At 55.9% G+C, this 27,766-nt stretch overlaps 3 protein-coding genes across 3 annotated transcripts in view; all 3 read left to right on the top strand.

The window, feature by feature from the left end:
* Positions 1-538: 538 nt before the first annotated feature.
* On the top strand, positions 539-6,127 carry SPIRE2 (spire type actin nucleation factor 2). Its single transcript, XM_042885859.1, has 15 exons — positions 539-579; positions 2,725-2,762; positions 3,023-3,382; positions 3,473-3,553; positions 3,629-3,793; positions 3,869-3,955; positions 4,052-4,175; positions 4,247-4,416; positions 4,506-4,668; positions 4,885-5,015; positions 5,127-5,261; positions 5,338-5,405; positions 5,535-5,562; positions 5,702-5,817; positions 5,917-6,127. The coding sequence occupies exons 3-15, from the start codon at positions 3,023-3,025 to the stop codon at positions 6,125-6,127; spliced, it is 1,839 nt and encodes a 612-aa protein (XP_042741793.1). The 5' UTR covers positions 539-579; positions 2,725-2,762.
* Positions 6,128-7,089: 962 nt separating this feature from the next.
* Positions 7,090-24,617, top strand: TCF25 (transcription factor 25). Its single transcript, XM_042885966.1, has 18 exons — positions 7,090-7,254; positions 8,053-8,220; positions 9,543-9,617; positions 11,655-11,779; positions 13,255-13,320; positions 14,465-14,547; positions 15,092-15,222; positions 17,070-17,169; positions 18,446-18,539; positions 19,585-19,677; positions 20,289-20,394; positions 20,720-20,879; positions 21,843-21,930; positions 22,494-22,652; positions 23,105-23,195; positions 23,509-23,588; positions 24,073-24,145; positions 24,378-24,617. The coding sequence occupies exons 1-18, from the start codon at positions 7,090-7,092 to the stop codon at positions 24,507-24,509; spliced, it is 1,989 nt and encodes a 662-aa protein (XP_042741900.1). The 3' UTR covers positions 24,510-24,617.
* A 2,135-nt stretch (positions 24,618-26,752) lies between these two features.
* The window catches only part of TUBB3 (tubulin beta 3 class III), a 4,749-nt gene continuing 3,735 nt past the window's right edge, over positions 26,753-27,766 (top strand). The window contains exon 1 of the mRNA XM_042885858.1: positions 26,753-27,693. Within this exon, the coding sequence (XP_042741792.1) occupies positions 26,753-27,693 (941 nt within the window). The remainder of the gene's footprint in view (positions 27,694-27,766) is intronic.

The following is a 27,766-nucleotide window of genomic DNA, read 5'->3' as shown; positions in this document are numbered from 1 at the left end:
CTGAGCACCACAGCACGCACCCCGCACCCAGCCCGATGTCCCCCACGCCGTGCTCCGTGCCTGCATCCCGCCAGCCCGCTCACTCTCTTCCTAGTCGAGCCGTGCAGAGCCGCGTTGTACCGAGCCGTGCCGTGCCAAACGGAGCCTTAGAGCGCCGAATCGAACCCGCCCGCGCCGCGCCGCGCCGTTCCGTACCCACCGTGCGCCCCCGGTGGCGGCGGGAGGCGGAGCGGGCGGGGCCGGGGCTGGGCGGGCCGAGTTGTGCCGAGCCGAGCGGAGCCGGCCCTCCGCCCCTCCCGCCCCGCCCGCCCGTGCGGCGGCCGCGGCGGAGGTCGGCGGCGGCGGTGCGCGGGGATGGGGCGATGGCGCGGGCGGGCGGCGGGGGCCCGCGGGAGCTGTCCCTGGAGGAGGTGCTGAAGTGCTACGAGCAGCCGCTGAACGAGGAGCAGGCGTGGGCGCTCTGCTTTCAGGGCTGCCGTGCCGCCGCCGCCGCCGCCGCCCCCTCCGCCGCTCCGCTCCGCACCGCCGACATCCGCCTCCGCGGCGACGGCAGCGTAGCGCTTCCACCCCCGCCGCCCGGTAAGGAGCTCGGAGAAGGAGGGGCGGGGCCGGCAGCGGGGGGTTCCGCCACCGGTGGGGGGGTGTACCGGCGCCGGGGGTACCGGGTTATCGGAACAGTGAGGTACCGGGACCTGCGGGGAGTGCTGCACCGCGCTGCCCACCGGCGCTGCCCGGGTTACCGACGCCGCAGCGGCCCTGGGATTACGGGTGGAGGACACCGGCACCGGGAAGGAAGGACGGGAACTGGAGGAGGAATAGAGAGAGTCGATACCGGAGAGAAAAAGGACGGGAGGCCGTGGGCGTCGGTGTGGGGTCGGCAATGCGGGCAGCGGCAGCGGGGGGGCGGGAAGGCGGGACTGGAAGGCGGGACTGGCAGCGGGGGGGACCGGAGGTGGTGGCAGCGATGGGACCGGCACTGCGGGACCGCGAGGATGGAGCCGGGCGGGGCTGTGCGTGGGGCTGGGGACGGCGGAGCCACGCAGGACAGGCAGGGACGGATGGACGGACGCGCAGGGACACACAGCGGCACGCAGCGACGGCCGCAGCGCACCCGCACCCACGGGCACAGACCCCGCACCCCCCTCCCTCAGGGGGCATCGCGGGGCAGCCCCGACCCCGACCTTTGCACTCTCGGTCGTGCCTTCCGTGCGGGCGGGCGGTGCTGTCGGGCAGAGCCCGCTGTGTTTATGGTCTGTAATTAGGCACGGCCGGGTGCCAGCAGCAATGAGCAGCCTGAGCCTAATGACAGAGCTCAGCCCACGCCTCGCCCCGCGTGGGGACAGCCCCGACTGGTGCCCGCCGGCTCCTGCGTGCCCCAAAATGGCTCGGGGTGCCCGGGCCGAGCAAGGACGCTGCGGTGTCTCCGACTGCTCAGCAAGGCTGCGGCATTGCGGCATGTCCCCACGGCTGGCAGCGAGCAGGGTGCTGCGGCGTGGCTGTGTGTCCTTGCTGCTGGCTGTAGCGATGCTCCTGGGAGCAGGGCATAGGGATGTATCCAGGCTCTTTGCTGCTGCAGCGCTTGGGGGCTGTGGGTAGCTCCCAGCACAGCCATGGGTATAGCATGGGTCCCAGCACCAGCACATAGCTCTGCAGTGGCACAGGGCACAGGGTGAACCCACAGGGGGTGTACTCCATGTCCCCATCCCACAGCGTCTCCCACCCAGAAGGAAGCAGCCAGCAGGTGAGTGCTGCACAGCCACCAGCACCGTGGCCTCATTTGGCACCACGGCTGCAGGCACTGCTGTTCCTGGTGCATCCTGTCCTGTTGCAGCCATGGCTGCTCCTCCGTCCCTGGTTTGCATCCAGGAAAAGCTTTTCTGCTTCCTCCTCCCAGCTGGATCTGCTGGCTGCTCCACCACCATACGGGATGTGATGCTGGTGCCATTCCCCTGGGCTGCCTGCAGGGCTCAGGGACTGACATGGCTGCAGGGTCACAGGCTTCCGTAGTCAGTGGGAGGGGGCTGCAATCCTGTTCTGCCTGGCCTCATCCTGCTCAGAGGGTCCCAGATTGGGCTCCTGACTGCAGCCAGCACGCAGCCTCAGCTGTCCCTGCCATGGGCTGCTGCATTGATTAGCTAAATGGGGAGATGGGCACAGCATGTAATGGATGCACAGATGATGGTGGGGTAATGGCCTGCACTCTCCTGGGCCCAGGGCAGTGCTCTGCTCTGCAGCTGCTGCTGGGCAAAGTGGAGCAAGGAGCACCCGGGCACTTCCCTTGGGTCCCATGTGAAAGACACAGTTGCTTGTCATCCTATGGCTGCAGTGCTCCCCCAGAAGGGGCTGAGCTGCCTGAGAGCCTTTGGCCTGAGCTTTTGTGTGTGTGCAGTGCTTGTGTGTGTGTGCAGTGCTTGTATGTATTGGCGTGGTGCCTGTGTGTGTGCATGGTGCTTGTGTGTGTGTACAGTGCTCCAGCTGTGCCACCTCTGCAGTGAAAGGAGCATCAGTAGCACTGTCAGCTGAGTGCTGCCCGTCTCTGCACCACATGCAGGGCTGTGCTGTTGGTCCCTGCAAACAACACGGGGCTGTGCCAGCTCAGGATGAGACTGGCTGCAGGTGGGAGTCCTGGCTTGGGTGCAGCAGAACCAGGGTGGGGGGCACAAAGTGAGGTAAGGCTGACCCCCAGCCTTGGGGCCTCAGTGACTGTACCTTTCTCTTCCCCAGAGCTGCCTCTGCTGCTGACGCCTGCTGCTGAAGCACAGGTATGTGGGGACCCTCATCTCTGAGCTGGATGTCTGCTGGCTGCATATCACGGGGGCCCCTAGGCAGGCAGTGTCACAGCACCACAGCATGGCTATGTGTTCCCCTGTGCATCTCCTCCTGCTCCTCTTGCTGTGAGGCAATGGGGTCCTGGTGTGCTCTGGGTGGTGAGGCCCAGACTCAACGGATGGGGCTCTGCACGCAGATATGGCACGGGCAGTGCCAGGGCTTTTGGTGTCACAGCGGTGCCGTTTCCTTGCAGATGGTGCAGTCCTTGGGTTTTGCCATCTACCGGGCGCTGGACTGGGGGCTGGATGAGAACGAGGAGCGGGAGCTGAGCCCACAGCTGGAGCAGCTCATCGACCTGATGACCAACAGTGACTCAGAGGACAGTGGCTGTGGCACGGCCGATGAGGGCTATGGGGGGCAGGAGGAGGAGGAGGAGAGTGGCGAGGGGCCACTGCGAGCTGTGCGCACTTTCGGGCAGGCCATGCGGTGCTGCGCTGCACGCCTCGCTGATCCCAACGAAGCTCAGGCTCATTACCAGGCCGTGTGCCGGGCGCTCTTTGCTGAAACTGTGGAACTCAAAGCCTTCCTGGCCAAGATCCGCGATGCCAAGGAGGTGAGAAGGTTGCCTGTGTGGGGAGATTGTTGGGATCTTAAAATGCTGCAGTGACCGCAGTGGGATAACAGTGTCCCCATGTCATCACAGATGCTGCAGAAGCTGAAGGAGGATGAGGAGGCAGAGGAGAGGCCAGCAGCTGAGCTGGGCAGCCTGCGCAACACAGACTGGGTACAGCAGCACAGCACGGCCATGCAGGGGGTTGGGGCTGTGGGAGGGCCAGCTCTGACCCCACACCCCCGGCAGGCCCGGCTGTGGGTGCAGCTGATGCGGGAGCTGCGGCACGGCGTCAAGCTGAAGAAGGTGCAGGAGAAGCAGTTCAACCCGCTGCCCACCGAGTACCAGCTGACCCCCTTCGAGATGCTCATGCAGGACATCCGTGCGCGCAACTACAAGCTGCGCAAGGTCATGGTGAGCTCAGACAGGTGACCCCACACTGGGATGTGCTGCCATCAACCAGCTGGTGCTGACACTGTTCTCTACCAGGTGGACGGGGACATCCCACCACGAGTGAAGAAGGATGCCCACGAGCTCATCCTGGACTTCATCCGCTCCCGACCCCCACTCAAGCAGGTGGGTGCTGACCCCGCAGGGTCCCCATGGCCGCAGCCCCCGGGCTGGGCTCACTGTGAGCCCTGAGCTGCAGCATCCCGGCTCTGTTTCCTGCAGGCGTCAGAGCGGAGGCTACGGCCACTGCCCCAGAAACAGAGGACACTGCATGAGAAGATCTTGGAGGAGATCAAGCAGGAGAGGAAGCTCCGACCTGTGGAGACATCATACCGGGGTCAGAAAGGTACTGGCATTGCCTCCTTTGCACCATGGTGTCATGGCAGGACCCAGTGCCAAACCCCATCCCCTTCCCAGGGTACAGCTCACTGCCCTGCATCCCGCACGCCTGCTCCAGCCACCTCACGTCCAGCTCCTGCATCGATCTCTCTGTGCCCGAGGCCAGCACAGTGCCAGCACGGCCACGGCCCCGCGTCCTGCTCAAGGCACCCACACTGGCAGAGATGGAGGAGATGAGCATCTCCGAGGTGAAAAAGGGGCTGTGGTGGGGATGCCAGGGGGGCACAGGATAGGGGTGCGTGGGTCACTGGGTGATGCTGTCCGTGCGGCCTTGCAGGAGGAGGACTCACCAAGCACAGAGTCTGTCTCAGGGCTGCCTATGAAGCGGGACCGCTCCTTCTCAGAGCAGGACCTAGCCCAGTTCCAGAGTGAGCTTGGTGGTGGCCACGCAGCACCCAAGGTGCTGGAGTCGCTGGATCCCGAGCCCCGGCCCCGATCAGGTACTCCTGTGCTGCCCCAAGCCCAGTCCTGCGTTGGGATCCCCATCCCACAAACACTCAGTGTCCCTGCCCTCAGCACAGCCCACCCCATGTCCCGCACACCCTGTCCCCATGTCACCAAGGGTCACTTTGCTGTGCTCTCCAGCCAACACTTGCTGGAGGAGTTGTGTGTGGCAGTGTGTCCTCACTGTGTCCTCCTGGTGTCCCACCATGCAGGCTCTGTTCCCGCCAGCTACCACCCAGTGCCATACGGCTCTGCGCCCCGCGCTGCACTGGGCTCAGTGGAGGAGAAGCCAGAGGATGGCTCCAGCACTGCGCCCAGCAGCAGCTCCAAGCACCTCTGGCTGGTGAGTGCGAGACTGGAGCTGCGGGCATGGCCCAGAGTGAGGGCTCACAGTGCAGGATTTGTGGGGTCGGGTCATGCCACATGTGGGAGTGATGGCTCCTGTCTCCCCCAGGAGTTCAGCCACCCTGTGGAGAGCCTGGCCCTCACGGTGGAGGAGATGATCAATGTGCGTAGGGTGCTGGTCAAGGCCGAGATGGAGAAGTTCCTACAGAGCAAGGAGCTCTACAACAGCCTGAAGAAGGGCAAGGTGGGGACTCAGACTGGGGGGGCTGAGCTGCTCCCATGCCATTTGCACCTGGTGCTCACCCTGCCTGTGCCCACAGGTCTGCTGCTGCTGCCGCGCCAAATTTCCCCTCTTCTCCTGGCCTGCAGCCTGTCTCTTCTGCAAGCGGTGAGCACTGTGCCATGCCACGCCATGCTGTGTCGTGCTGTGCTGCACTATGCCATGCCATGGTGCTGGGACTGGTGGGAGGGTGCCTCGGTGGTGGCCCTGCTCACCTGCTTCTCCCCATATCCCCAGGTCTGTCTGCTCCTCCTGCAGCCTGAAGGTAAGGGACCTGCTCAGATCACTGTCACCAATCCCAGCCCCAGTCCCTGTCTGACCATCTGGGCTGCGCTGACCCCGCATGGACCTGGGGTGAAGGGGACGCCCCTGGGTGCTGCCCCTGATGCCCACTGCCGTGACAGATGAAGATGCCTTCCAAGAAGCTGGCTCACATCCCTGTCTACGCACTGGGCTTTGAGAGCCTCCCAGGCTCACTGCTGGCCAAAGCTCTGCCACTGCGCAAGAGGGAAACCTTCCAGTGAGTCCAGCACCCTACAAGGGTCCCGCGTCCTCAAATGTCTTCCTCCCACCCTCCTCCTCCCCGTGCCGGGGCTGATGGCACACACTGCACCCACAGCTCGCTGCCAGGTCCAGGCTGGCGCCGGGTGGAGGAGGAGTTCCCCCACATCTATGCTCAGGGCTCCGTGCTCCGCGACGTCTGCAGCGACTGCACCGGCTTCGTGGCCGACGTCATCTGCTCCAGTCGCCGCAGTGTGGCCGTCCTCAACGCCGCTCCGCGCCGCCCCGCTGCCCCGCGCTCCCTGCGCTGCAGCTCCTGGCACGAGTGAGGGCCCGGCGCCCACCCTGCCCAGATGTACATATATACATAGGATGTATACATACAGCCTCTATATTTATATACCTTACGGACATTATGGACCAGGGGATGCGGAGCTCCGTGGCTCCCAGCTCACATCCCCGTGATGCCCTCCTGTCTCCGCTGCTGATGGGGCGCTGGCACGGCCCCGGGGACAGGGAGGGGGTCTCTCTGGGGCACTCTTTGTCCCCCATCCTCTCGGTCCCATTTCTGTGCCAAGCCCTGCAGGGACTGGGACGCCTTATTGCCCCATGTTGGTGTCACGGCCCTGCAGGTGGCACAGCCCCATGCTGATATCACGGCCCCTCGGGTGCCACAGTCACACTGTACATAATGACCCCCTGCCAATAAACCATTCTGGGCTGCCCTCCCGGGGCTGTTCCTGCGCTGGATGGAGTCGGGCACAGGGTTGCGCAGGAGGGTGCTCGGGGACAGAGGGGACACCCCAAGTGACCCCGTGGTGGGCTATCGGCCGGGCCCCGCATCACACCGCTGCAATCTCTTTGGAAGTACTGCAGGAACGGGGCTGCCCCTGCGATGCTCGCCACCCCATCTCAGGCTGTGACCCACTGGCACCGTGGGAAAACCCCTCACCAACAGTTCCCACGCCCACCCAACCGCTCAGGGCCCCCGAGCTGCCCCCGTGCCCCGCTGTGCACCCCCACCTCCGGGTTATGTCCCGCCGTGACCCCGCGCGGGGACCGTGGGAAAACGCGCATCCCCACGCTCCCTCCCCGAGACATATTTCACGCAGCGATAGCACGGGGGCGCGAAATAGGTTCTACACTGCGGGTACCGCGCCTGCGTCCCTGCCGGCTCATGAAGGCGCCGTGCGAGGGGATGGGCATCAAAGTTACGCGTGCGCGCTGGAGCCTCGCGCGCAGGCGCGGTGCGCGGATCAGACTGCGCAGGCGCAGTGAGGCGCGGGGCTCCATGTCGCGGAGGGCCCTGCGGCGGCTGCGGGGCGAGCAGCGGGGCCAGGAGGAGCCGGGCCTGGGCGAGTTGGGCCTGGCCTCCGGCCCCGAGCGTGGCGGGGAGCGGCCGCAGGCAGCTGCCAAAGCCAGGGGTCGCCCCGGTGTCAGCAACCGCTTCGAGCTGGTGAGGGGCGGCGGGGCCTGGGGAGGGTCGTGCTTTAGGGGCGGTGTCAGCGGTGGGTTTGGGGCGTGCGGCGGCAGGGAGGTCCGAAAGGAAGGATGAGTGTGGGGATGGGAGCTGGAGGGGGCTGTGGGGATGGGGAGGGAAAGCTGGTGAGGGACGCAGGCAGCAGGGTGCACGGAGAGGCGCCTGGGGCTGCGTGGCACCCGAGGGTGGCCGGGGTGTCAGTGTTGGAAGCGCGGGGCATGGCGGAGCGGGGGCTGGGTGTGTTGTCAGAGCTGGGAATCATTGCTGCTGCCTTCCCAGTGTGCGCGATCCTGGTGCTGCTGATCTGGGATCACATGGGCGCTGAGGGCACACGTGGGTCTCTGGAGGGACAGATCCCAGCCCCTCATCTCTGGGCCCCTTGGCCAGCCTCAGCTGTTCCCCTCTTAACCGTGAGGCTGTGAACAACGTTGGTTGCAGAGACTCTTCCCAGGGAAGAGTGGAATCCAGATAGGGCTGCGTGATTGATTTATGCTCACTGTGTCATAGCAGACCTGTAGTCGTGGGTCTGCAACCAGTAAGCAAATGCAAAGACACCCCGGTGCCCAGCAGGCACCGTGCTTTCAATGAGCAATCACCCCCAGCCCATGTTCTGGAGAAAGCAACTGAGAAGCTGAGCCCTGCACTGCTTCTGCAGGGCTTTATGATGTGCAGGTGTGAATAGAACAAGGTTGCACAACCCTGTCCTCATGGCTGTAGGGAGGGCGTGATGCAGCCGTGTACCTGCTGCTGCAACTTGTTCTTTTGTTTGCACAGATCACCAGTGAAGAACTGGAGGATGACCTGTCATCCAAAGAAGGGCGAGCAGATGCCAGGCTCAAAGAGCACAATGTTGCAGAAGGAAGCAATGAGGAGCCTACACCTGAAGAGGCAGAACACAATGGGCAGAGAGATGGGAAAGGGACAAACCAGCCAGACCAAACGGTAACACAGCTGCAGCTGCCTGGTAGTGACAGCTGCTGCCATGCAAGGCACAGAAAGTGATTCAGAAAAAGAGGCTGCTTCTCTGCTCCATTCACTGCACAGTTAATACAGCGCTGTGGTATAGGCAGGCTGGGCTGCTGGGTCAGTGCTCAGCAAGCATTTGTTGTGGAGTGAATGGTGTAAATGCTCCCAACAATATAAGCTGAAGATTGGACTTGCTTCTTTCCTGTTTCGCTTGTATTTGTTGTTGTCATTTTCTGTTAGAGTCCCTTCTCTAATCTGTTTCAGCTCGAAAACATCTCCTTGACATGACAGTTGCAAAAGCATGTGAAGAAATGGGCTTTTTAAGTAACAGCTGGACACTGCAAATCTAGCCCATACAATATTGGTGGTGAGGGTAGGGGCACGGAAAAGAATTATCCCCTTGGCCTCATCCAGTAGAAGGCAGTGTTTGGTGTGGTGGCAGTGTGGCTGGAGGAGGAGGGGCTGCCCTCTGTGTGTGCTTGGGAGTGCTTCAGATACGCAGGGTGAGCTTTGCTCAGTCAGACCTCATGTGAGCAGTGGCTCAGATGTGGCCCTGACCCCAAATTTGCTGTTGAACACAGCAGAACGCACCTGCTGCTGGTCTGTGGATTTCCTGGGTAGAAACATGGGTGCTGAGAGCATGTGTGGAACCAGATTGGAGCTGGGTTCCTGGCTCTGAAATCTGCCTGGGAGTTGTGGAGCTGTTCTTGGGACTCTGTTACTCAGGTGTAGTGCTGTGGAGAGCTGGTGATCCTGGAAAAGTGTCATTAGTTCTGTGTGCCCTGGGGAAGCACCAGCACAGATTGCAGCACGCATCTTGGGTTGGGAAATGTTTTGCAGCATCATGAGCTGAAGCAGCTGCATCTGCAGCAAGATGAGTTTGTATCACATGGTGCTCTCAGGCAGCTGTTGGTTTCTGTTAATTGGTGTGACTGATGAAGCTGGAAACACAGAAATGAAGTTTGTTCTAGGAAGTAATGCAGGGATGAAACACTTCTTCCAAACCCTGGCATGTCTAAACTGTTTCTTGCCTGATTTTATGGTCTCAAGCATAGAAGTGGAAGTAACCTGAGATTCATCCCTCATATTTGCAAACCCTTGGTACTTTCTTCTATTTTCTCCTTGCATCTCAAGTTTCATTTGCTGACAAGGTGAGTATTGTAGAGATGAATATTGGTTTCATTCAAGGGACCTTCTGGTATGCTGATCCCTGTGGAAAATATTCTTCTCCTCGATGGAGCGTTCTTTTCCAGCAGTGTCTGGGTTTGCTCTGACAGCTGTTTCATTTCTTTTTGCAGCCTGTGTTGAATAACAAGCCACGAAAGAAAAAAAAGAAAAGGAAAACAAAGAAAACTTCAGCAGGCGAGGCTCTGGTATGTGTGTGTTTGTTGTGAGGGTTGGTGGCTGTGCTGATGGCTGCCTTGGGATGGGATGACAAAGCGATGACACTGGCAGTTGCAGAAAAGATTTTGAAGCCAAAGTGCTCCTCCTTGCACTGTGCTCATTTAAATGTATGAAGTGGCAACAACATTGTGGTCCTCGAAGCAGTGGGACTGGCACAGCCCTGCTGCAGGTGGTTTAGAGCTGAAATCCTCACAGCAGCTTTTCCTTTCATCTTTGAGGCTCTGCACAGGAGGGGACTTCCAAGGGTTTTGCATTTTCATGATACTGATGTTGCCCTACTTAGAGAGCTCTTCCAGCACTGCAGAGCTCTACAGAGCTCACACTGCTGGCAGTGATTCCTGTTGCCTTTGCCTGTTTCTCTGTGCACAGCCATGCTCCTCCTTGTTGTTTGGCATCATAGAGCTAAATGCTGACAAGTGTGTGCTCATCCCAAGTGCATTATCAGACATGCATGGCTAACTGTCCTTCCAGGAGGATATGCTTCTGTCTCCTTGTAATGAAGGGAATGAGGGGATGGTGATTCTCATTCTCTTAATTGTCCACTCCTAAGTTAGAGTGCTTGAAGAGGAGAAAGAGCTTTATCCCACATCTGTGTGTTGTGGATAAAACAGACACATGTTTATACTTGAATCTTTCTTTATTATCACTCTGTTATGCTTGAATGCTTTAACTGCATGAGCTAGTTTAGGAAACTGAGTTTAGAAGAGTAGTGTATATAATATAAGTGCAGTTCAAGTTGTTTTGTTTTTTTTCTAAAAGCCAAGAGCCTCAATTTGGGAGAGGTCCTTGGCAATACACAGTGGGCTGCAGCATGCTTTGGTGCTGGGAGGGCTGCCCCAGGTAGGTGTGGGCTGGCAGCCGCCTCCCTGGGAATGCATGTGGGGGCTGAGGGGTCAGTCACCAAGGGAGAAAACCCCTCAGAAAGCCTGCTTCCTCTCCTGCTCTGAGAGTGACGAGCAGAAGGGTGACATCTGCCAGCCCTGAGCTCTGGGGAGATTTCATACCCAGAAATAGGCAGTTTGGTTTGCAAACTAGAGATAAAGCTGCCTTTGTTCTGACACTGAAATGCAAAACAATATAAGCTTTTCATGTACTCACTGTACACAGTATATTTAGCTGGAAAAGGCAACTTCAGAATACTGTCTGAGTGTCACGAATGGAATTCCACCTTCTGCCCATGTGCATCCCGAGGAGGATGTGAAGGGCCGCATGAGAAATGCGTCACTTGCTGTCTGTGGGCAAAATAGAGGGAAATTGAGGTGAAAGTGCTGTGCAGCTGTTGAATGTGTTCTGCTGGATGTGTTCTTCTGGCTGTTTGAAGAGTGGGAAGTGACCATGCAGTATGTTAAAACTGGATTACAAACGTGCTAGTGTCTAATTTTGTGTTACAACGGTCACAGCAGTAATTCAATGTTTCCGTGGAAAGCGGACAGGGAGAGTTGATTTATTTTACCATTAAAATCAGCCCCCCAACTTTTCATGGTATTTTAGGAAGTTAGGTCATCGTATAAGTAAACAAGACAAAGCACAGCTTTGTGGGAGAGGGGAGACCACACATCAGACATGCACATACTTGTGAGCTGTGTTGTGTGGGAAGGACCACTGTGTCCTGCTGGTTTGGGCTCAGAGCACGAGGCCAGCAGCAAGCCTGCCATGCTGGCTTTATTCAGTTGACACACTCAGGCTTGTGATAGTATGAGAAGTGTCCTGTGATGCCTTGAGGAAGGAGGGAGAGCAGCCAGCCTTCTGGGGGCAGTTGGGCAGGGATGGCAAGCACAGGAGTGGGATTCCTGAGGGAAATGCAGGGTGCTGGGTGGAAAGTGAGAAGCCTCGATACAAGAGAGCATGTGGGCTCCCAGAGTGGGGCTGAAGCAGGGTGAGCAATGGGGGGGTCTGTGGGGTGAGATTGGGGCGAGCCACAGGGCCTGGAGGCAGCTGGGTGACCTGTGTGCCTCCGTGTCTCATCCTGTAATTACTGCCTTGTCTTTGCACGTGCATGTCTTAAGGAAGATGATGACCTGGAAGACATCGACAGCTTGCTGGAGAAGATTGAGGATACCAATGGACTATCACAAGAGAGCCAGAGTGGAATAATTGCTGACAGCAAGCCTCTGCTCTACATAGAGCACAGGTAGTGCTCGCTTTCCTTCCTGGCTTTGAGTGTGACAGTACTTGTATGCTGAGGAGGGGAGGTGGGAGCCTACGTATGTAAGCTGGCCATAAATCCAGGACCTTATGTGAAAGGGGTTGTGGTAGGTGGCTGCACACAGCCCCATCTCTAACTATTGCTCCTAAAGGTGTGCTCAGCTTTAAGCAGCAGTGAGAATTCTTTGCTGTCCCATCTGCTCTGAGTGTGTGACTGGACCAGGATGACCTCCAGAAGTGCCTTCCAGGCTAAAGCTGTTGGTGACTCTGTGTTGAAAACTGTTGGTTGACTCTGTGCCTCAGTGAACAGAGCTTTGAAACCAGACTAACCTGGCCAATGTGCCAATATATGCTGCCCTTCAAGGAGGGCTAAGCAGTACCAGCAACTAATTTCACCAGGAGTGCTTGTTAGACTGGCCTAACCTTTCCAATATCTGGCCATCAGCAAAGTGGACTAAGTGCTGGGCATGTCCACCAGCTGAGAAAGCTGTTAGCCTCACTAGACATCTGTAACATCACAGCCTGGATCAGCCAGCTTCTCTGTCCAGCCTGTCTCTGGGTTAGTGTGGATACTGGCAGCTCTTTTTCTTTTCTGGAAAAAAAAGAAACAAAAACATTTAAACTTGAAGAACTGAACAACTCACCACATGAGGATTTGAAACCTCCAAACACACTGCATCAAAGCAATCTAGGCTGGTGGGCTTTTTTTGCTAGTTTAGTTAGTTTTCATTTTAGTAAAGGAAGGGATATTTGCTTGCTGAGATGTTTTAGACCTCAGTGAATTCTCTGGTGAGGTGAACGTTATTCAGAAACCTTTGAAAAGTGGATAATGTCAGAGTGGGTGTGAGCTGGCAGTGCTGGAGCTCAACCTTCCCACTCCCTCTCTTTGAGCTTTTCTTACTGGATGGTAAAGAGGAAACCCCCCTTAAATGTGCCTCCCTTCTCTGGGCCAAATGTTAGATTAAGAAGACTGTAGGTGTTGCCATGCTTTGATGTAAGATCTTTGTATTAAAAGAATGTATTTTAAGCCTTGCCAGCCTTCGTACAGTGGTTAGGGTGCTTGCCCTGGGTTGCAGTCCACCACCACTAACTTGGCAGTGGGTATCTCCTGTTTTCCAGATGCAGACACCCCAGGCATGCTACCCTGAGCTGAGGCTGTCCCTGAGAGCATGCCTGGCCCCAGCTGTCCTGGAGAGGGCAGCAAAAGTATTCCCTAGCTCGCAGTCTTTGGAGCAGAGTACAAGGAGCTGTGCACCTGATTGAACAGGCATTTGAATGCCTCCTGCTCTGACCATTAGCTGTTCTCCTTCTGGTGTGTGTGTGTGTGTGTGTGTGTGTGTGTGGCAGTTCAGAAGCCTGGCCAGGAATGGTTATGCTACAATACTCCTGGCTTTGTTCAAAAGGAAAAGATTGCAAGATTTTTGTCTGTTTAACTTTTCTTTCCTGTTTCAACATTCTCAGGAACTTGAATCCAGAGAATGAGTTGAAGAGATACTTTGGGGCTCGTGCTGTTCTTGGTGATCAGAGGTTAGTCCAAAATGTGATATTAAACACTTCTGAAGTTTGAGTTGCTGTGTCTGTCCTTGCCTTGGCATTGCTTACTGACTCCTTGGTGCTATGCCTGTGCCAGGAGCCCAGGGCACCCCAATATGTTCACGTAGTCTTATTTAGTAGTCAGATTTTGGATCAGAAGAAAATCTTTTGGCTGTGTGTGAGGAAGGTGTAAGGTTCCTTTGGACTTTAGCTAGTAGTTCCTTTTTCTTTTGATGTTTATGTTTTTTCCCTCTCCCATCTACTGTCAAATGCCCTTATAAAATCTTCTTGTTCAGACTCATAGTGTGCTAGGTTCTTAGTCTTGTTCCAGCATTTGTTTCCTGTTAGTATTCCAAGTCTCTGTCTTAGGTGGACCCTGAGTACTTTCCAGGTAGTCTCCTGAAGTTGCTCACATATGCCCAGGGTATCAACTGCTGTGTAGTGTAAGATTTCTGTGAATTATCCACTGCTCTGTCATTGATGGTATTCAGAAAATCCTTGGTTTCAGCGACTGGTTGGTAAATGTGCACATAAGAAAGGTAGGCTTAGGATGGTGATGGAGGAAAGGGAAGCTGTGAGAAGGTCTGTAGGTGAATTAAACTCTTTCAAGGAGAGATTAAATCAAAAGGTGGCATCTGGCACTCGAGGAAAAAGAAACATCCCTGACTAAGGAGATGTGACTTCCTTGCAATTGCCTTGATTTCTGAATTCCTCTTGCTCTGAACCAGTACATCAGTTGCACTTCTGAGTACATCTTAAACCGCATCAGTCAATGCTTGAAGGCCCTGCTGGGAGGATAAGAGTCAGAGTGATATGGGGCTCTCTTAATTGGGCTTGGGAAGCTTTCTGAAGCAAGAGGCAGCTGAGAACTTGGCAGGAGTAAAAACAAGGGAAAGAAGCCATTGAAATGCTTGAGACACTGACAAGCCCAAAAAGCAAGGAAGAGCCAGAGCGTGAAGGTATGTTGTGTCTCAAAGGCAAGCATGTTAAAGCTCTGGGCAAAAGCTCCATGTGGCAGGGCTGCAGCTGGGGAATAAATTGGATCCTTTTCCCTGAATCATCCTTTTTCTGGCTGGTTTTAGATCTCTGCATTCTGTTAGTGCAGGGAAAATGTGACCTGTCATGTTTATTTCCTCAGGCCGAGGCAAAGGCAGCGCCAGTATGTCCGCAGCACGTGGCTGACAGCTCCCAAGAATACCTGGCCACGTTACAGCAAAACAGGTGAGGCTTTCAGTGTTGCTTCAGAATGCCTCTGGCTGATGGTCCCACATCCATGTGGCTGCTCCTGCCAGTCATGCTTTCCTGGAGCCTCAGTGCACAGAAACTGGAGCTGCTTCCATCAGCTGCCAGGCCCTGGCTTCTGCACTGCCTGATGTGAAAAGGGAGCTGCTCATCAGCTAATGCTGGAGAATACTTCCTTTCTCACCAAGGAGGGCTCTTCACATTCTGTCTTAGCATTTGACTTTTTGCCCCCTCACCCTTTACTGGAGGTAGCAGGTGATGTGTGCTTCCCTTCTTGCAGTAGTCTTACACAACTGTGAGAAAACATCCACAGGGAGAGCAAGCTGTCTGGGCTTCTCAAGTGGGTTTCAGAGGTTGGCTTGTGGAAGGAAGTAATGAAATCTTGTGGGAGTTTCTGAGAACACATGTGGTTGTAGAGCCTGCAATGCCCACAAGCTTTCTATATTAGAAGAAAGCAGAGGAGTTTCAGCTGCTTGTGCTCACAGGCTGGCATCAGCAGTGCCCACATCTGTGTGCTCTCTAGGTATTGCCATGCAGCTGGTGGAGACCAGGAGGGGCGTGCAGTATTTCACATTCGAGCACCACCGCGAGTACCAGCAAGTGCAGTTCAAGTTTCTGGATGCTGTGGAGTCCATGGACCCCAACAACATCGTGGTACGTTGTGAAATTGCTCTCACATTCTGAGCACGAGTGGCCTGTAGCGCTGCGAGGCAGCGTTTGCCTTGTAACTGAGACAGGGGGCCAAAGTGGTGCAAATAAGGCCCCATCCCTGGTGGCCCACCCTTGTGGCACTGCTGGAGGATGCCAGGTGGTCCTCTGGCAGAGGAGCCTTCAGGAACTGGCTGTTTTGCTGAAGGAATGGGAATAAAGCTCCCTTGTCCTGACTCTTCAGCTGGGAAAGTAAAAATGTTACACAAATGCATCTTTAAATGGGACTCTAAACCAACAGTTATTCTATTTATAAATTCTTGCATGGTTGGGGAAAAAAAAAGTGTTTTCCTGGTATTGCAGCAAAACAGTCCTTTTGTTGAAAGCTCTTCATGCATGTTCAAGCTCATTAAAGTGTATGGTAACGTTTGTGGATTGCGATGATAAGCAACAGAGAAATTGCTCTGGACCCTGCTGAACCATAACTGAAGTATTTTTGCTCTGAAAACTCTGGCCACGTGAGTGTGGAAACATGCCCCAGAGACATTTCTTAAAGAGGCCACTGTCTCCTAAAGACAAAAGGCCCTTAAAGAGGCCAGAGTGTAGTTCCTTCTGATTTCCCACCCTCTGCTCTCAGCCAGTGCTCTCTAGAGCTCATCAGTTCTTCTTGCTAACTAGGCTGAGGGGTTCACCTTGGAAGTTGCAAGGAAATTCTATCCAGCCAGTTCAGATGCGCTTTCACACGCCGTGCAGAGCAGGGCAGATTTTCCACCGTGCATTTTGGTCTTTATCTTTGTTGAATGGCCTGACTGCATTTGAAGACAGCCCTACAGCTCTAGCCTCATTTTTCTGTTATGGGAAAACCTAACAGTCCAGGATTTGCTGATGCTCAAAGTGCTTCAGAACCCCAGCCAATGTACCTGTGACAGCCACAGTGTGTGTAGCCAGAGCGTCTGTCTGCCTTGCTGCTGTGGTTTCAGCATGCAAAACGCAAAACATGTTTTTCTGGGAGCCCTGCTCAGTGAACGCTCTTCTGCTCTTACCTGATGGATTAAATGAGTCTTGTTGGTCAAGTTGTGGTGGAATAAGAGCATTTTCCTTTATTGTTATGACCTCAGGTGCTCCACACCTTCCAAAATGAGGGACTGGGAAGGAACTTAAAGAGGGCAAGGAGAGGTGAAACATCATACAGAAGGCACCAAGGCAAAGGCACTGAGCTGGTCAGCCTAGAATGCAAAAGCTTTTAATGTAGTTGGGAATGTTGGCTGCCACCCTGCAGATGTACAACTTCCTGAGCCTCTGTAGCCCGTTTATAGTATAAGTAGTGAATGAAGAGTTCTCTGAAGTATGATGATACTTAGGCCTGCATTCAGCAGCCTGGAAATCCTTTCTTCCTGTCCACTCAGAAGCTGGATTCTGGGATTGTGGTAGGTGCATGAAAATGTCCTCAGTGCCCAGAAGAAGCAAAAGCCTGATAAAATATTCAGGCTTCTTTAAAAAGGGTTAGGGAATGAAACAAAAACGCAACAGTGCCTTCTGCTATCCTGAATAGTGTGTGCAGTTCTGGGCCCTCCACCTCCGAAAGGACACAGTGGAGTTGGGCATTATTTGGAGGACGGCAGAGATGATCAGTGGCCTGGCGTGGCCTTTGTGCTAGAATAGCTTTGTTGTCTGGGATGATGCTGAGTGGGATATGCCCTCAGGTTCAGACCCAGAGGCAAGAGCAGCCCCTTCCTCTCGTGTGCTGTGTCAGGGCATTCGTCTTCATGCCAGTCTCACAGAGCTCGCCTTGCAGGCAGAGTGCAGATTGGTGATTGGTGCCATCTCCTGATCGAGCTCATGTTCTTGTGTAGCTGCTGCTTCAGATGAACCCGTACCACGTGGACTCCCTTCTGCAGCTCAGTGATGTCTGCCGGATGCAAGAGGATCAGGAGATGGCCCGTGACCTCGTAGGTGAGAGTGGAGGTGTGGAGTGGATGCTGGCAGAGGTCGTGAGGCTGCAGCGATTCCCTGCAGTGTAACCCACTCTGTGGGCTGGGGAGCAGCAAAGGGAACCTTCCCTGTGGGGCTAGCTGGAGTTGATGAATGCTCACTAAGGAAAACACCGGCCAGAGTACTTGGCAGACAGCATTCTGGTGTAGGGAACCTGCTTTGGCAGGGGGGTTGGGCTCGATGATCTCTGGAGGTGCCTTCCAACCCCTGTGATTCTGTGCTGCTGGGGACAGGCTTTTGCTGCAGGTACGGCATGGAAAGGGAGAGGAAGGAAGGAAGAGGCACTGCTGTGACTTAGCTCTGTAGACACGTGCACACAGCACTGAGCAAGTCCTTCCTAGAAGTCACAGCTGAACGGTTGCTCTGAATTAGCCATCAAAGGCTTTTGGTTTTGTTTTGTTTTCCTTTCAGCAAAGGAGCAGCAAACCAGAAGGGTTTGGCTCTCTTTGTGAGTCTGGCCCTGAGCACTCAGCCTCATGCTGCCTTTCAGACTTCTGACTTTTGCTGGAGGCTTTTGAGTAGAGCTGGACATGCTTGTCTGTGGCAAAGCACGTTGCCTTTCACCTTTACAAGGAATGAAAGGATTGTCTGGACATGATGGAGTGGTGTCACCTGTAGGAAGTCCTTTGCAGGAGGAGACTCAGATGCAGCTGCTACCAAATGCTGCAGTGTGAGGGGTAGTCTGAGAAGCCCACCCTGCCCGTGGGGAGTGTACATGACCCTCCAGGCCACAGTGACCAGCACACTGTGTGTCAGACTCAGCTTCTTCAAGCATTACAAGCGAGTAGGAGGCATTCTGGGGGATAGCTGTCCCTCAGACTGCTGTGCTGCAGAGAGGTGAGCTGTTTGGTAACAGGAACACGTGCTTTTTAGCATGATAGGAGGGGCCAGAGATTAAGTGAGGACGGGATCTTTGGCTTCTACATGTGAAAACAGTTGTGGAGGAGGCAGCCATAGTAGCCTCAATCCCAGATCCCCTCCAGAAGAGTTACTTTGCACAACGACAGTTTGATCTAATGCCTGCAGAAAGGAGGAGGATTTGATTGCATTGCTATCTGCTGGGACCATGAAGTTGCTTTGCACTTTGCTGAGGTGTGAACAAGCTTATCTCCTCGCCTGTGGCTCATCTCACTCAGCAGTGTCTTCTTGGCCATGCTGAGCCCCGTGCTGTCAGCGCTGGGTTAGCGTGCTATGCAGGGCTGCTGGTGTGTCCTTATGGTGTCTGTGCTGTCTGCAGAGCGGGCGCTGTACAGCCTGGAGTGCGCCTTCCACCCTGTCTTCAGTCTCACCAGTGGGAGCTGCAGGTTGGACTACCGGCGGCCGGAGAACAGGTAGGCAGCCACCTGCCTCTGTACCAGCCTGAGGGCACACATGGCATCATCCCCACGGCCTGCTTTGGGCACACACACCCAGATTCACCACCCCTGCTGCATCATCCGTGCTGTGGTGCTGGCAGCTTCAAGGGACCTGAACTGTCCCTTTCTGTCGGAATAGAATTTGCCTCTCTGCAGTCAACAGCAGCCTCCCTTGGTGAGGCAGGAGCAGGCAGTGCCTGAGAGAAGGCTGCCAGCAGCTCTTGTGCTGCTGGGTCACTTGCACTGAGACAGGCTGAGGCTTTTTCTGCCAAGCATCTTCTTTCCCAGGGGATTTCGTATTGGAGCATTAGCTGTTCCTCCCTGTCACATCCCTCATGTACAATTAGTACCCATTAGCCTGAAGCAGCACTTACTTTTGTCCTAAAACTCCTCGTGGTGTGATGAGGTCTGTGTTTGGTCACTCCTGTGCTGTCTGCTCGGCCGCTGTTCCTGGCACTTGCACTCCTCAAGGCCTGGTTGTTTATGTAACACTGATAGTTCTGCAGCTGCAGAGGAAGGTGACTTTATTCTGGGAATTTTCCAGTCAGCTGACCGAAGTAATCTCTCCCAAATTGCTCTACCTGGAGATTGCTCAGGTTTCCAGCACCCGCTGGCTGACAGACCGTGCTGCCTGTGACCTCAGTGCTGTGGTCTGTATCTCACCCGAGTTCAGTGTTCATCTCCCCCCATGCATGTCTCATGTGCTGTGTCACCATCCCTGCGCAGTGCAGGGACAGCAGCAGAGGTGTGACCATGCAGAGCCCTAGCAGGCAGACTTCAGAGATTGCCTTGTTTCTGTTGTCCTGAGTAGCTGGCTCTGGGGTGTGGGTGTGCGTGCACAAGGGGGTCAGATGTAGAACCAGCTGTGGGTTTGTGGTCCTGATGCTTTCACGAAGATATCAAAATTTGAAGAAGGAAAAAAAAAAAAAAAGATTGATTTGGGTTCATTTTTAGTCCCTGTTCTTGAATGAGAAACGCTGCTTCTCTCAAATCAGGCTTCTAAAACCTGTTCTCCACACAGGGCTTTCTTCCTGGCTCTGTTCAAACACCTGATGTTCCTGGAGAAGAGGGGCTGTCCCCGGACAGCCCTGGAGTTCTGCAAGCTGATTCTGAGGTAGGTGGCCCTGCTGTGCCCCATCCCTGCAGCCAGAGCCAGGAGCTGTGGTGCTCGTGAGGAAATATGCTTTGAGCAACACACTTGACCCTCATCTGCCCAGGCTGGACAGAGCAGATGGAGCTGTAATACTGTCCCCAGCCTCAGCGAGGGCTTGTCACTCCTTAAGGATGTAGTCCCACAGGTTGGTTTTGAGCTTGTGCTCTTATCTGTACTGCTGCTGTGGAGAGACAGGTGGTTGTTTGGATGGAGGCTTAATAATACGGAGCCTCGCAGTCCCTTATTTTGGTTACCGAGCTCTGGGCCTGGCTTATAATTACAACAGAGCCTGCAGTCTCTGCAAAGCTGCTGCACAACAGTGGCTTCAGCCTTCCTCCCATGTGGTGCTGTGGCAGGCCTGTCTCCTCTTTGTAGGGCACAGTGTGGATGAGACATCGCTGTCCTCCCAGCTGTGCAGGGACGTTTGTATCCCCATTATCTCCACTTGCTGAGTTATGAAATGACTCTGAGTGCTAGTGGGGAAGTCTCATTTGACTCAGAAATTGGGGCAGGCGCTTCAGCTTTTGTGACGCTTACTTTTTGATTCTTGTTGTGCTTGCTTCCCTCTGAAGCCTTGATCCAGAGAGTGACCCCCTGTGTGTGCTGCTGCTGATCGATTTCCTGTCCCTCCGAGCCAGAGAGTACGCCTTCCTGACACGCATGTTCCAGGAGTGGGAAGTGAGTTGCCAACAGCCTTGTGAGGAACGAGGCAGGGCTAGGGCTAGCAATTTGCTCTGGGGCTGAAGAGCACAGGCCTTCTGTAAGCCCTTACCCCTTTGGGGGCTGTCTCGTGGGCAGGCTGTCAGCTGGAGGTCATTGGAACAACCTCAAAGGCTATCGTGTCAGTGTTAGTTTCTGTTGTAATCCTGGTATCTTACAATCAATTGTATAAATTGAAAATTGCTTACTCAGACGTGGGGGCACCAAGCCAGTAGCTGGGAAGCCGTACTGAGATTACTGCATAGCATCATTTCTCGGTAATTCTCTCCCTCTGATCCTGCAGAGTCACCGGAATTTGTCCCAGCTCCCCAATTTTGCCTTCTCGGTGCCACTGGCGTATTTCTTCCTGAGCCAGCAGGAGGAGCACTCGGAGCTGGAGCTGAGCCAAGCCCGGGAGAGGGCTGCCCGGCTCATCCAGCAGGCGCTGATCATGTTCCCAAGCGGTAAGTCTGTCCCCACCGGTAAGTCCATCCCTGCAGGCTTTGCCACTTTCTTCGTATGTGAGAACGAACGCTGGATTCCAGGCAGTCAAATGCAGGAGCAGCGTTTTGCCTACGGGTTGCAAATGATGTTGGCCTCTGTCCATGTGTGACGGGAGCCTTGACTCAGAGGGGTGATGCTGCTCAGCCCACTGGCAGAACCCATCGCCGGGGTTCATCCTGCCCAGCTCTGTGGGAAGGGCAGTGAGAGGGCAATGGGGCCAGGCTGGGCACACGCACCAAGAGTCCTCCATGTGCTGGGAAGAGGTCAGCAGCTGTTCTCCCTGCTGCTCACCCTCCTCTCTGAGCGGCTGATGCCCCTTTAGTGGAGAGAGTCATGGGCGTGCAAGCTGGTGGAGAGTGAGAACTGAATTCTTAGAGCAGGAAAACTTTGTACCCTGAGGGTGCCCAGAATAGACAGTGGGCCTCTCTTGACTTTCTTAGGCACTGTTGTGCTTTAGATGTTCTCTCTATGGTTGTTCATTGCTCTTGCTTTTATCCCTGCTGTCCCTGAAGAAAGACACATGCCTCTCCAAGCCCAGAGGGGCACAGAATGCCAGGGAGGATGTGTCTTTAGAGCCCAGAATAAACAGCTTTTGAACAGAGCTTTAGTTTGTGTTGGTTGAAACAGTCTTTTTTTTACAGTATGTCATGGTGACTGACATAAAACCCTTATTTAATTTCAAAGGCTAGCAACACTAAGTGCATAAAGTTGCACCTTATTTAACTGGCAAAAAAAAAAAAAGAATAAGTGTTCTTGTTTATTTACTCTGGGTCTGTTTCCGTCACCCAGAGGCTAAAACACAGCATATCTTCCAGCTGCAAAGCTGCCCCAGGGATGGGACTGTTTCTGCAGCCCTGGCAGTGGTGTCTGCCTGCTCCCATGGCACTTCTGCTGAACACGAGCTGTGTGACTTTCTCCTGCAGTTCTTATGCCGCTGTTGGACCACTGCAGTGTGCAGCCTGATGCCAGGGTCGCCTCCCATTCCTTTTTTGGGCTGAATGCTCAGATAAGGTAAGGCTTGGAGATGTTCTCAGTAAAGAGAAGGAATCGATTTTGCTGGTTGTGGGGCTTTTGCTTGCTCAGGCAGCTAATGGAGTTCAAAAGCTGCAGAGAATACTTACTTTTCTGAGAGGCTCTTAGATGCATTTATAATGGATTCCCATAAAGGCTATCAGATAACTCTCATAGACCTGCTTCACCTTAGTGTGGCTGGGTCAGAAGTTCATCCTGCAGCCTGTTGGTGCGTGTAGTTGGAACGATGTGTGCATGCTTTCAGGGCAGACTGTCTCCTGTGAGTCTGGGTTTCCTTGACATGTGGTCCTCCCAAACACGTGAATGGTCTCCCCCTGAGGTAAAGGCAGAGTAACTTTCATTTCGTGGCTGTGTCTATCCCAGAAATAGAAAGAGGCAGAAAAACTGGTGAAGGTAGATGTAGGCGGCAGGGCTGGGAGCCTGTGATTCCTCCCTGCGTGTTCTCACACCGAAGCACAGCGTGGAGACGACGAGCCCTTTCCAGGAAGCACAGAGAGCTGCAGGCAAGAGGAGAGTGCGCTGAATAACGCCTGTCTCCTCAGCCAGCCTCCTGCCTTGAACCAGTTGACATCCCTCTACGTGGGAAGGACTCACTCCCTGTGGAAGGACCCTGCTGTCATGGCTTGGCTGGAGACGAACGTCCACGAGGTCTTACGCATGGTGGATGCCAGGGACCCGCTGGTGGAGGAGTCTGAGCGCAGGTGAGTGCGGCAGGCAGAGGTGATCAGCTCTGTTGCTGGACCTCAGTGCTGACAAACAGGGACACATCAGGCCGGGGGCTCTTCAGACAAGGGAGGAGCTCTCTGTTGGGCAGCAGTGATGCTGGGGTTTGCTCAAAGCAGCTAAAAATGTTTTCAAGCTCTGAGAAGTTGAGGAGGGTGGCATTAGTTTTTTTGTCCTAAACTAAGCTTAGTTTGCTCTGCTGACCTGCAGTGTAAGGAGGCTGGTGAGAGTGAGCTGTTCTGCTCTTCCATTTGAAGGTCAGCAGCTGCCAAGTGACTTTGGCTTTGCCTTCAGTCAGCTCTGTCTGATTCTGCAAGTAACAGCAGAGCCAGGCATGGAGCTGAGGCTGCATGTAGAGAAGCAGAAATGAAATGCTGGTTGTACTGAGCTGTGCTCCTTGCTAACTGCTGTCCCCCCCTCCCTGCTTTAGGAGGAAAATGCGATACCAGAGTGCACCCAGGAATATCTACCGGCATGTCATCCTTTCAGAGATGAAGGAGGCCACGGCAGCTCTGCCTCTGGTGAGAGGCCCTGATAGGGCACAGATAGCACTGCTGTGTGCAGCGTGGTGGCATTCCAGAGCCTGCTAGACGTGCAGACGTCGGGCGCATCTCAGGCCAGAGCCACCAGAAGGAAACATCCACATGACCTCGAAGCTTCCACCCAGTTTGCCCAGCTTCCAGGGTGTCCTCGGGATGAACACACAGTGTTGTGTGGGCAGGCTGGGCTGTGGCTGATGATTTCCCCAAGACCGAGGCCTGCCCAGCTGGTCCGACTGTCTCCGTGCCTGGAGATGCACAGCCTTCACCTCCCCTCTCTTCTTCCTCTCTGCAGGAGGTGACATCGCAGCCTGTGATGGGGTTTGACCCCCTTCCTCCTTTAGACTCCATCATCTCCTACACGAGACCAGAAAGGTACCCTCACCTTGGGCCTGCTGGCACAGCTCTCCTCCCAGTGACGATGTCCTCAGCCTCGGGCTGGGCTGCACACAGGTGCTCTGTGCTGCTGTCCTCCTCCACCTGGGAGGAAGAGCGGCCTTGGCTGGTGGTGCTTGCCGACAGGCAGAGCGTACAGGCAGGACTGGTCCTGCTGCTTCTGCCTGGGGCTGCTGGTGGCTGTCAGACAGCAGCTAGTCACAGCTGTGGAGGCAAAGGCTGCTGAAGAGCTTGGGTTGTTTCTTAACTGATGTGGTTTGTAGTAAATGAAACCTGGATAAGAAACCCCTATGAATTCCCAAAGGGAGGCAGTGGGGAAGCCCAGCTGGCTCATGGAGGGGGCAGTGCGTTGTGAGACAGCATGGTTCTCACCAGCTCCTCTGCCCTGTCTTGGCCCAAACAAGCACAGTCAGGTGGAGTAGAAGCTTCCCTTTAAGTGTGGTGTGTGATTTCTGTCTTTCAGAACGAATCATCCATCCAATGAAAGCACTTTATCTCTTTTCTTCCGATCACTGTTGCCAAATTTTAACTTGCAGGTATGTAGCAAACAACAAAGCAGCTGCCTGGCAAATCAGAGCATGTTTTTGCTTTCAGTCCGCAGAAGTTTTTACTGCACAGGGTTTCTGCAAAGGGAGTGGCTCTTGGCATATGCAGTGTGTAGACGTCAGGTTGCAGAGCAGCCTGATGCTTTTTGGCATGTGGCATTGTCTGTGTCTGCCTGCTGCAGCCAGCTCCAAGCCTGGGCCCTGCAGCTCCTCTCTGTTGCAGGGTGACATCAGGCACGACGGAGACGAAGAGGCGGGAGCGGGGCAGGACCTGAACCAGGGGGTGAACCGGCTCATGGCGGCCATGCGGGACATGCTGGCCAACATCCAGTTCCAGGAACCCCCCCCGAGATGACAATCCTGAAGGCGATGGGGACTGGGACTGAGCTGAGAGCTCACACCTGCCCCTAACCCTGGGTCATTGCACCCCGCCCCCTGCGCTCCAATAAAGTCCTACAAAGCAGAGGGGCTGGCTGTCATTTGGGGGAAGAGGCTGCGGCCAGGGGAGGCTGCAGCAGGGGCTGAGCACTGTCTTAAAATGGGAGAGCTAATTACAGCAGCTGTCCCTCGGCAGCTTAGGCCCCTTCTGGCCCCTTACAGATGCATTCGTTGCCTGGTTCCCCCAGCTGCTCTCCTGAGCTGTGTCCTGTGCTTAATCATGGGAGATCTCTTTCTTGTGCTCCTCCTGTCCTTTGTGCCTCCTTCGGGTGAAGGCTCCTTTTCTCCTCCCTGCTGCTGAGTGCGGGGGCAGGGATGGACCAGGCTGCTTGGAGCTGCTCTGTTGCTGTCTGGTGGGGGGAGTAGCTCGAGTTGTGCTGCAGCCTCTGACGGTGCTTGAAACAGAAAGGATAGCCCTCCCCTCTTTTTGCTTTCCTCTCCCTTCCCTTGTTTTGCCACCTTCAAGCAGGGTGCAGTGTGGTGCAGCGCCCAGAATGAGGTCAGCTGCAATAAAGCCCTTAGCTCATCGTTCCTGCTCACAAAGCTTTTCCATTTCTGCTGTGTAACGGTGTATGAGGCTCTAATGCTGAGCCAGGCTGCGCTGCCTGGAACAACCACTCCCCCCTGTGCTGCAGCTGAGCTCCCCAGCTGGGGCTGGCTCCGTTCTGCCCTCCTGCATCCATGTGGGAGCCAAGACCCATCCAGGCTCGTGCTGTTGGGAGCTGCAGACTCGACGTTTTGCAGCTCTGTCCCCAAACCCCTGCTGATAAAGCTGAAATTCACTACTGAGCCGGGTGGAGAAGCTGATGTCTGCTAGGCTGGATTCCTCCTGCTCACGTTTCCCCCTCGGCCTGGGCTGGTCCTGCCTGGGGGGAACGGGAGGCTCTGGGGACGCCGTCTGCCCAGGTGGATGGCGCCGAGCAGGGCTGCTCCATCCAGCTGGGCTGTGCCGCCAGCATTTGGCTGTGGGCGCCTGGCCCTATGAGCTGTGCTGGAGATCAGGGCCAGGCATCGTGCTTGCACGTTTGAGGACATCCCCGTGCTGCAACTTCCAACCATGGCCTCGCCGCTCCCAGCGTGGCAGTGATGTGTGCTCTTTTGAGCTGGCCTCAACTCTGCGTGCCGCTCTCGTTTGCGGGGTGTAAAGCCATGCCTGGCACAGAGCACCCAGCCTACACTCAGCTGCCTTCATCCATGTGGGGCCAGGGGCAACTCTGAGCCCTGGGGAGGCCCCGGCCCCCACGAGAATGGGGTGGAAGCATCCGGTGGAAACAGCCAGTGGATGGAGCCCTGAATGGCTCTTTGGTGGCTGAGCAGCTCCAGGCATCAACCGTGAGCCGAAGGCACATGATGGTCAGATGGGTCCTGCATCCCCAGCCCGCCCAAGCTCCCAGGGGCACCGTGCTGCGCGAGAGACCGTGAACGGCCACAACACGGGACCGCACTCAATTGCTCCTTTGACAATCCCCAGGGGGCGCATCGCAGCCCACAGCACGGCACCCTCCCAGGGACACTTGGGGGAACGTGGCTGTGGCCGCATATGGGCTCTGCCCCCTCACGCTGCCCTTGTTGTGGGGTCCCCAGGGCATGCAAAACCCCATGGTGTGTGGGATCTCCAGTGTGCACGGCCCCAGCGCACCGGGTTCCCAAAGGGTTCAGGGAAACCCCGCTGTGTTGCACGGCCCCCAGATGGCATGCCCAGCCCCAGGGCATGCGGGACCCCAAGGCGCACAGAGACCCCGTTGTGCACAGTGCCCCAACACGGCTCAGCCCCCAGCTACCCGGGCACAGGCCGTCATGTGCGTGCCCACCCTTCTCAGGAGGAGGAGCCGAGGGAGCCAGCTTTAAATTAGGACAGAGAAAGGGCCCTTTCTTCCCCATCACCATCGCTGAGCTCCGGATACGCCAGGCAGTGCTGGTGGGGAGGCAGCTGAGGCAGCAGAGTCCCTGCGCTGCTGCCCAGTGGGCTCCTGGGTGGGGGACTCCTTCCCCATCCTTGTGTCTGGGGCACAGAGGTGCCCACATCCCTTCTGGCTTGTGGTCGGGCACTGTGTGAGCGCTGGTGGGGCTGATTGGGAGCACAGCGACTTTGCAGGCGCTGCGGTTGTGCTCAGGGCCACGGCCCCCAGCCAGGGGGTCCCTGGGGCTGAGGCTGGGGCCATGTCGACGCTGGCCCCCCTGCGCCTGCTGCGCGAGCCCTGGAACGCCAGTGAAGGCAACCAGAGCAACGCCACAGCTGGGGCTGGCGGCGCCTGGTGCCCGGGGCTGGACATCCCCAATGAACTCTTCCTGACACTGGGGCTGGTGAGCCTGGTGGAGAACCTGCTGGTGGTGGCCGCCATCCTCAAGAACAGGAATCTGCACTCTCCCATGTACTACTTCATCTGCTGCCTGGCCGTCTCCGACATGCTGGTGAGCGTCAGCAACCTGGCTGAGACGCTCTTCATGCTGCTGATGGAGCACGGCGTGCTGGTGATCCGCGCCAGCATCGTCCGCCACATGGACAACGTCATCGACATGCTCATCTGCAGCTCCGTCGTGTCCTCCCTCTCCTTCCTGGGGGTCATCGCCGTGGACCGCTACATCACCATCTTCTATGCACTGCGCTACCACAGCATCATGACGCTGCAGCGCGCCGTGGTCACCATGGCCAGCGTCTGGCTGGCCAGCACCGTCTCCAGCACCGTCTTCATCACCTACTACCGCAACAACGCCATCCTGCTCTGCCTCATCGGCTTCTTCCTCTTCATGCTGGTCCTCATGCTGGTGCTCTACATTCACATGTTCGCGCTGGCTCGCCATCACGTGCGCAACATCTCCAGCCAGCAGAAGCAGCCCACCATCTACCGCACCAGCAGTCTGAAGGGAGCCGTCACGCTCACCATCCTGCTGGGAGTCTTCTTCATCTGCTGGGGGCCCTTCTTCTTCCACCTCATCCTCATCGTCACCTGCCCCACCAACCCCTTCTGCACCTGCTTCTTCAGCTATTTCAACCTCTTCCTCATCCTTATCATCTGCAATTCAGTGGTCGATCCCCTGATCTACGCCTTCCGGAGCCAGGAGCTCCGGCGGACGCTGCGGGAGGTGGTGCTGTGCTCCTGGTAAGCGGCGGCACAGACAGGAGGATGGATGGATGGATGGATGGATGGATGGATGGATGGATGGATGGATGGA

This window comes from Lagopus leucura, unplaced genomic scaffold (genome assembly GCF_019238085.1).
Source record: "Lagopus leucura isolate 7727_CA_CO unplaced genomic scaffold, USGS_WTPT01 Super-Scaffold_100053, whole genome shotgun sequence".
NCBI classification, from domain to species: Eukaryota; Metazoa; Chordata; class Aves; order Galliformes; family Phasianidae; genus Lagopus; species Lagopus leucura.
This window is presented reverse-complemented; position numbering and strand designations above follow the sequence as displayed.